This window comes from Triplophysa rosa, linkage group LG5 (genome assembly GCF_024868665.1).
Source record: "Triplophysa rosa linkage group LG5, Trosa_1v2, whole genome shotgun sequence".
Classification (NCBI taxonomy): domain Eukaryota; kingdom Metazoa; phylum Chordata; class Actinopteri; order Cypriniformes; family Nemacheilidae; genus Triplophysa; species Triplophysa rosa.
In genome coordinates this window covers 11,068,357-11,077,533 of record NC_079894.1, presented here as the reverse complement: position 1 = coordinate 11,077,533, position 9,177 = coordinate 11,068,357, and the positions used below count along the sequence as shown (strand labels likewise).

The following is a 9,177-nucleotide window of genomic DNA, read 5'->3' as shown; positions in this document are numbered from 1 at the left end:
GTATTTGTTTTATTTAGAATTTAACAGAGTGAAGAACTTGCTTCTTTAAGACTTTTAGAGAGACGGTTTGCAATTAGACTGGTCATTATAGAGTTAAAATAAAAATAGTTAATAGTTAAAATAGACATCTAATGTTAAAGGGTTCGGTTTTGATATTTTGAGGCTACAAAACATTAAGCTCCTAATTAAATGTAATTTATGGTCACTTATGATTTACGTTTTTTTAATTTATTGTGGGGCACATTCTGACCTGTAGTTTCATTTGCGTTAATTCGGTTTATGATAAACTTTGACTGTTTCTCGGGCCCCCGTTTCTTTTTGCTTATTCTACGTTTTTTTGCTGTGCTTGTTAGACAAACGTATTTTATAAGAAACATGATATGAGAACATGTTTGATGATGAAGATTTATTTTTCAAGGCACATTAAGAGGTATGACACTGTTTTGAAGGGTCCGTTAAGAGGATTCAAGCGTTTGACATTATTAGTCATCCCAATGAACTGTCAAGTGATTCCTAATCATGGACGAATGTAATCAATGATAAAAGATTCGTGCTGCGCACGCGAAAGCTGACACTTAAACTGTCGAACTGCCTTCCGTGCATTCGATAGCAACTGATTTTCAGGGCAAAAAAATATTGAGACGTATAGAAACATGCTGGCAAAAAGATCTTCTTGAAATTAGAATTTAAAATGTAATCTTACATTTTGTTAAAAAAGTGGCTATTAATTGATTAATTTACTGATGCGTTATGGTTAATCCAAATAAAATTACAAACCACCAATCATAACAACATATTACTCTCATCATCAAAATAAGTTCATCATTTTCAACTCTTTTAGAAGTTACAGTCATGATGCAAAATAAGGTGTAATAATGACTTTTACAGCCAATTTGATTATTTAAAAATATAGTTTAATGTATAGCAGCAATTTTTATTGATCTAATGCCATATGATTGAAATTGTAATGCCAAGGTTTTTGTGTATTTTATAAAATGTATTTTTTATGATAACTCTTTAATATGGGTGAATCCAGAAGAGTTGTTTATTTGTAGTCAAATATTGAATTATTTTTTAAGCATGTATAAATTCCCTTGCAATGCTTATCGAACTTTGCCATAGTTATTAGGCCTATTATTTTTATGTAATAAAAACCATATCATCTGGGTCTAAGTGATATTGTACATTTTTCTTTGTGTTCACTTTATTAAGAAAGGTAGGGCTTATACGAGAATGTAAAATGTTCCTGTTTCGATTGGGGCCTACTTTTAAAATGCGATTTACTACAAATAATTTTCCAATAAGTGTGTGTTACAACAGGCGTGGTGCGAGCCACATGGTTAAATTCGATTGATGACTGATCACGGTCTTTGTAACAGCCCTTAAAGTTACCATGATGCTTTCTTTTCCTCAGTGGTTTTTCTTTGTAGTCACAAAAGTGTGGATTAGATACAGTAGGCCTAATGATTTTAACATTCTAAAATTTACTTTTAATCATCATCAATTTTCTTTAGGATATACACTAAATATTTGTTAGATTATCATTATCAAATCATTATATAATTATGATTTATTTATTTTTTATTTCGCAAAATATAATTACAAAATATTGTTGGACCTTATTTTAATAATTAAGCGTACTTGTACTTACCTGTTTTTAATTAAATTACGTTAATTATAAAAAATAGTTTTGGTATATCCGGGCCTGACTTTGGTTTCTCGCTGCCTGGTTCCCTGTGAGGCCAGAGCTTTTCTTCTCAACGATTCAAGGCTTCGATATGTGGCAGATTTACGGGCTGAGTAAAATAATAATAATAAAAAAGCAAAGCGTTGCGCTGGCACAGGGCAGCGAGCTGGGCTACGAGGGAGAAATGAGATCTTGGGGGAAAACTAATGATGAAGAAAGATCTCCTCAATCCAAGCTCCTTAATGAAATGCATGGAAAGAACGAGCGAGGCATAGCACATCTGGATTCAATCTGCGCCCCTTTGATGGCATCAAGTGTTCTTTTCCCAGACCTAAGAGGTTGACGGAGGCAGCTTGGAGCCCGAACTCATGTCATTGCGACACACGCAGAGCTCGATCCCCTCCTGTCGAGAGAAACGCACGCAATGCTTTAACATCCTCTGCAAATTTAAAAGAATAACATTTTAGTGTCAAATCAAAGATGCGTTGACACCATTATAACGCACCCATTGCATTGTTGGAGTGTTAACTGGAACTACATTAAATGCATTGTATAGATTTCTGTAAGACAAGTCTTTATAGTAGCCAATGTAAACAACGCATTATGTTTTTAATAAGTGAAAGTTCATTATCACTTTCACACAGTTCACCCATTTATAGCCTAATTTTAATTACGTACGATTCCTTTGAGTATTGTGGTGGGGATGCATGTGTGGAGGTGGAGAAAGAACATTTGACTCTGTTAAACGTTAGAAACACCTACACAAACGTTGCCACGTAATTAGGGATTCTTGTATGTCTATCAACCCTCCCGAGCGCTCCAAAAGCTTAGGCTATGTATGTTGCGCTCCGGCTCCCCCCTCTGTGCCAGTGTGTCATCTGAAGGACTGGGGAAAGGAGCTGAGAGTGGCTCGTCCGACCTCTTGGCGTAAATCGTTCATCTGTGCTGTTATACTTTTCTAGCAGTTTACTCGTTTCTTCATTTGAAACTTCGGCGGAATGAGTAGAAAAAGTCTCTAGAACCGAAGAGGGAAACATCGGGTAGGCGAATTGTTGCAGATTTTGGAGTCCTTCGGGGGAAGATGTTTAATGGTGATGCGATTTCCCATAAAGACACATGACTGTCAAGTTAAAGTGTGTTTGGATCAACACGACTCTGAACTACGGATGAAAAAATCTAAATCGATCTATTTGTCGAGCACAGAGTGATTGTTTATGGCCAAAACCGATGTTTGTTAAAGGAAGAAGAAATCTTGGGTTTCGTCAGTTTGCGTCATGACTTCCAGCTATGCGCATGTAATGGACAGACAAGCCACGCTGCCTAACCGACTGGAGAGTTCGATCAACGCAAATCAGGATCATTTACAGGCTAAGAAGAACTTTTCCGTGAGCCACCTGTTGGATCTGGAGGAAGCGCGGGAGATGGTGGGAGCTCAAGCGGAGGAGAGCGCAGGAGAGGCGGGCAGGAGTATGCTGGAGTCTCCAGGACTGACGAGCGGCAGCGACACAACACAGCAGGAGAGTAAGTGCATAAACAATACATAACTCACACACACACCCAAGCATTTTGAAAACTTTAAAATAGTGTCACAAAATAAGTGTGAGATTGATAGGCTAACTTTTTCTTTTTTATATTTCTTCTTATCTACTTCTATTAGTAATACTTCTATTTGGGCTCTAACAAACTCCAGATATAGCTTCCCCCTCTGTGCCAAACAAAATTAATTAAGTTAATTTTTACATGCAATATTATCAGGCCTAAATGTTAAAACAGAATTAACATTTGCTAATTAGGCTTTTATTGTGAAGAGTCGACGCCATTTGGTAGTTAAAAGCTGCAGTCACAGCTCAAAAGGCCTATTTAAAATCGTTGATGGGTTAAAAAGGTCGATATTTAGAATTTGCACAAGGGTTTCTGCGACCCCCAACTAATAAGGGGGTTAATCTAAAAAAATAGCAGGTTAATATTTCTCTATTGTTTAAATAAACATTTATAAGACATTGGGTAATATTATTTTTTTAAATTAGGACTTTAAAACCCGAACATGAACTTATACATTTGCTCCACTTGTAGAGTCCATTTTAGTTTCGGCATTAGGCCCATTTACTTTCAATTAATATGATCTTCTTGGTCATGCAAACAATAAGACTGAGTTTTCTGATTTCAGAGATGGTTAAATAGGCGATAGGCTACATAGCCTAGTCTGAATATTGTAACGCAATTAATAGTTATGATATAAAAAGAAGATTTTACTGAATTAATAATGAAATAATTATTTTATAAAGACTAATTCTTTGAAATAGAAAAGACTAACTAACATAGTAAGATTTGTTCATTTATATTTCACGTTGTTTATATTTTCTATAATAGTTTGCTTTTATAAAAAGCTACTGGGAATACGCTGCATACGTGTTTTAATAGGTCCAATTTTACATGTAGTCGAATTTGTGTCTTTGCTTTATGGTGAATCTGACACTTTGCGTCAAACAAGTCACTCAGGGGAAACAATCACAGTAATTAAAAAAAGACGTACAAAACGTACAGTTTGGCATTCGAATCGATAAGAATAGGCCTGCATTTGAAGTCTTTAGTTTGCGCCTTTAGCCTAAATTTTGTAGGTCTAATATCGTTTTTATATTGTTTATATCGTTATATTTTATGACTTATGCGTAACCAAAGCTGAGATACATCTTTTGTAGGCTTTAGCGTAGGCCTGTTTCATTAAAGCCTTGCTGTTGATAAAAACCCATAGAACTCAGTTGATTTTCGTCGTCACTCTGCACACAGCAGCTGTCACATTTACAACTTGCTGATGGTCTGCTATTGATAACCTCTTCTTTTATCTTTGTTTTAAGTTTATGCCCTTGAAAGAGTTGGAGCGAATCAATTCGTTCTCCCACTCAGTGAAGTTTTATGGAGTGATTTAAGAACTGATTGATACTGTATATCTAAAAACTGTGTATGCAAAAAGCCAAAACACTGTATTGGCCTGAGTCTGACTACAAAAAGCTAAAAAAATTTTGTGAAATATGTTTCTCTTTAAAACAAAGTAAAAAATGTGGAAAAATGGAAAGGATTGTCACTTGTGAGCTTTTTGATGTGATTATTTTATTGAAGTTCTGTAGACTGAGTTTTGCACATTTTTGCAAGATTATGTCTATGAACCACAAGAATGCATAAAAAAATCAAGAAATGCATATAAGAACTTTAATGATATTCACCATAACTTTCATTCTTTATAAAATGTTTGTTTTACGTTAATTTTCTTTTTGTTTATTTGTCTTCCACTTCAGAGTATAAGGTTGTTGAATGAGTACAAACGTATTAAAATGAGGATGTTTATGACAAACATCGTCTTCATTTCACAGTGTGTATTTATGTGTCCTCAGATGAGCAACTCAACTCAGAGGAAAAGAAAAAGCGTAAACAGAGGCGAAACAGGACCACATTCAATAGCAGCCAACTGCAGGCCCTGGAAAGAGTATTTGAGAGAACACATTACCCCGACGCTTTTGTCAGAGAGGACTTAGCACGACGGGTCAACCTTACTGAAGCTCGAGTGCAGGTTAGTATATTTTTTATAAGCCATAGACATTAGACATTGTATGGAATTAACTTAATGTAAAGAAGCTGGGGATAACCTTAAAGCACATCTGAACTAGTTGGCAAAACGGCTCTCTACACTATGTCAATGCGAGAATCTTTTGTGGTTTCTCAGGTGTGGTTTCAAAATCGGCGGGCTAAGTTCAGGCGAAATGAACGTGCGATGCTGGCCAGTAAGAATGCCTCGTTGCTCAAGTCTTTCTCAGGAGAAGTAACAGCCGTGGAGCAGCCTATTGTCCCTCGTCCCGCTCCCAGACCCAATGACTACCTGTCCTGGGGAAGCTCACCATCATACAGGTTAGATGTCTAGCTAATATTTAAAGACACTGTCAATTAAGTGTTTCCATAAATCATGTGTTATAAAGTATTGAGTATTTAATATCCGCCTAGAGTGGGTTGAGTTATGCCTCTGCACGCAATACTCATTCATGAGGAAAAGTTTCCAGAGGGGTTATACAAATATTCTTGGTTATTTGCAATTTATTGTTTATTTATGGATCTTATTGTCTGTGGCATGCTGTCAAGGAGAAAAAAGTTTCGACCTTCATTTTGTGCAAATAAACGGACACTGTTCATTTGAACTCACACACTATTTGTATAAAAGTATAATAAAAGCTTTTTAATATAAGATTGTGTGACCTGTTAATGTCATGAAACCAGTTTGATATTTTAACACATACCTGCTCCCATTGCAAAACAAAAATACTGACGACAGCTGTAGTTAAACACAATAAAACGCGCGGACTGAACATAAGATTAAAAAACTACTGTCTTTTGTTGGTGTGGATTATGATTTGGGTATGTCTAAAAATCAGAAACTGGGGAACAAGGTTATTTTTCACGTAGCGTTACCTTTTGAACGCATAGGGTGTGCTAGCTAACTTAGTTGATTATACAACTAGCATTTAACTATTGGCCAGAAACTAAACATAAAGGAAACTGTTTTTCTTTAGTTGTCACAAGTGCATTAGTATAAAGGGATAGGGAACAGTGAGAAGGCTCATGTTAAGTTTCAGGTTTGTGTTCAAGTTAATGCATTTTCTAACATTTGCCACTGTTAGTACACGCAGGCATCTATAGATGTATACGCTCTCATCTTTACTACACACTTGGTTTCTCTGTCTGGTAGGTGTAAGTTAGATGTCAGGCCACTTAACTGGAGGTAATCCTGTCAGTTCGTCCCTGGATCCATTGAGTGAGCGTGTACAGGTCGGTTCCTTGCGTTAAAGTTAACTTTTTCAAAAACAATCGCGGTCCTAGACAGTGAGTGACCTTACATGTTAAATTTAATCAGATTTTTTTGTCATTGTCAAAAAGCAAGCAAACAAAACGTGCTACCTAGCGTAGTACAGTAAAAATATTTGTGACACAGGCTGTGAAAACCCAGCTGTTTTCTATATAAAATCTTCCAACATAATGTAAAGAACAGTCTGTGAAAATATAATCTTTATTTCTTTAATATTGACTTGATAAGACCATGTCAAAGATTTAAATGACAGTGATATTAATGGTTGAAATCTAACTATGATGCCCGATTTTGAGATATTAGCATTGTTTTCACAGACTGGGTCACATTTCCGTTTATTCTTCTACATACTGAGAATTTCTCCAAATTTGTTTGTAACCGACAGCATGCCATGGTTTCCAAGTCTAATCTCTCATCAGAACTTTACTGTAGTATAAAATCTTATATTAACTAGATTTGCATATCGAGGGGATAAGTGACGTGACATTTTGGGTGAAATAGAGATATATATATCAAATAAAACCCTGAGTGAGCTCTTTCTACTGCCAAAATGACAAAAGTGAAATCTTAAACAATTTGGTGTTATTCATTAGAAGCCAAAAGACTAAACATACTAAGCTAGTTGGTGCCAAAAGGGAGCATTGTGGAGAAAAGCCTGTGGATAGATGATTCAAAATGGCTGAAACATTGGTGCCAAAAAGGCGCATTTTTATTTGAAAAAAATATTTTTGTTTTCTTCTGAACAAATATTTAAATACTGTTTAATACGTAAGTATACGGTCATCCATGTGCGTAAAATCTTTATTATAAAAGATTGAAATCAATACACAAAGTCAGATCAAACATTTTTTTCTGGCTCTTCTGTAAAGTTGATGAAATGTCACTTACACCCCTCTGGCTCTCACCCCTCGATATATTAGTACATTAAACATCAGCCTGATTTTGAGAAGACAACATAAATGTGTGCTCTGCACAATATTTGCAAATATAATTTATTAAGGTTTCTTATATATTGTACAGTATAGTATATTAGTCTGTACAATGCACAATAAATAAAGGACAACTGGATAGCGCAAGTTTTAAACAATAATCATAAAAAATAAAGATAGTACTTGCATTTCAGATCTGAATTAAATAATTTGATAAAATATTTTCCTGACAACCTGACCCTTTTTTTACAGCGCCATGGCAACCTATTCTCCATCATGTGCGGCGAACAACACTGCCCAGGGCATGAACATGGCCAATAGTATCGCTAACCTGAGACTAAAAGCCAAAGAATACAGTCTCAACCAGGTACCCACAGTCAACTGAAGTGGACAACACAGTATTTCCAGCATCCCAACCAAAGCTTTCTATCACAGACTCTCTACTATTTACATTCTTTTCTCCTATGTGTCTTTACTCTTATCGATTTAATTCTCAAAGGAATGCAATCAAAGAGAACTTTACCAAGGTACAAGCTTTCCAAAACCAATGATTTACAGAGAACATGATATGTTCTTGGCATGTGGGAAAGTGACATGTGGGAAAATTCAGTTTTGGAAAGCACAAAAATGGAAACTTTCTCTGTTCGCACTGAATGTGTGCACGAGTGTGGTCATCTCTTTTGATGGTGGTGGCTTACTGTAGATTTTCTTGAGGCTGTCGCTGACCACAGGGATTTGATGACCTCGGCGGAATTTACATGCTACAATCTTGTGGACATCTGGGAAATTTTCAGGATTTCCCCTTTATTCCTCCTTGGAACTCATAACCGTGCACTGAGGCAACAAACTGAGATTTGGAATGTTTTTATTATTGAAACTTTTCACTTGTTTTCTGTTTTACCCATGACAAGCAAGGGCTACATGTTTATTTTGGCATACACGTATACGTGTTGCCATGTACAGTATTACTACGGTATGCAAGTAATGTTGAACCATGACATCTTTTCCATGAGTTTGGATCCTTGTTTTAATTTCCCCCATATATATTGTCTAAATATATCTAAACATGTAATATACCTTTGCAATAAAAATGTCCAAGCAGTGTCATAGCATTGCGTATTAGGATTAGTGCATTAGAGGTTATTTCTGTGTTCTCAAAAAGTCTGTTTAGCTACATTAGATGAATACTTGATTCAGCATATGCTGGGTTAGGTATGTTTTGATGCTAGTTTGACCAGCTAAGGACCAGCTAAGGACAAGCACATGACCATCTTAAACCAGCACAAACCAGCATCAAAACATACCAAACCAGCATATGCTGATTTTTTCAACGAGCATGCGTTTATAATAAATTTTACTGAAAGATTATTCTTTGGCTATTCTGTTGCTGGCAACAGTTCAGTATCACATATCGTCTTACATTATGTACATAGCCTCAGAAGAGGTCTTTCAAAATAAAACTTACTTTACGCCATTACCAAGCAGAGAGAAAAGCGAAAGTGAAATAATTCATAAACCTGAGAGAAGCGCAGATGTTCTGTGTGCTTTAAGCTACTCGGTGTCTGCCTGACGGCTGATGTACGAAAGTTGTTAGTCTTTTCCTTCCTCTGAGTGAACACACCTTCAAACTGTAAAAGAACTATTTTTAAGGACTCCCGGGTGCTCCGTGAGAAATAGTAGAAAGCGTAGCAAAGATTCCTGTGGTTCTTTTT

The 9,177-nt window shown here is 36.1% G+C and overlaps 1 protein-coding gene across 2 annotated transcripts; it reads left to right on the top strand.

Annotated features, from left to right (window-relative positions):
- The first annotated feature begins 2,534 nt into the window (after positions 1–2,534).
- On the top strand, positions 2,535–8,844 carry prrx1a (paired related homeobox 1a). Of its 2 annotated transcripts, none has more exons than XM_057334253.1 (4): positions 2,535–3,208; positions 5,077–5,252; positions 5,406–5,587; positions 6,420–6,540. In XM_057334253.1, exons 1-4 carry the CDS (start codon positions 2,962–2,964, stop codon positions 6,454–6,456), a joined length of 642 nt encoding a protein of 213 aa, XP_057190236.1. In that variant the 5' UTR covers positions 2,535–2,961; the 3' UTR covers positions 6,457–6,540. The 2 variants fall into 2 exon arrangements, with proteins under 2 accessions (XP_057190236.1, XP_057190235.1); XM_057334252.1 differs by lacking the exon at positions 6,420–6,540 and adding an exon at positions 7,718–8,844 and having other exon boundaries at positions 2,539–3,208.
- The last annotated feature ends 333 nt before the right edge of the window (positions 8,845–9,177 follow it).

Excerpts from the sequence above, each read along its gene's own strand:
- prrx1a (XM_057334252.1), top strand. The coding sequence starts at position 2,962 with ATGACTTCCAGCTATGCGCATGTAATGGACAGACAAGCCACGCTGCCT. Across the intron at positions 3,209-5,076 it reads CGACACAACACAGCAGGAGA|ATGAGCAACTCAACTCAGAG; the intron begins GTAAGTGCATAA and ends ATGTGTCCTCAG. Across the intron at positions 5,588-7,717 it reads GGAAGCTCACCATCATACAG|CGCCATGGCAACCTATTCTC; the intron begins GTTAGATGTCTA and ends CTTTTTTTACAG.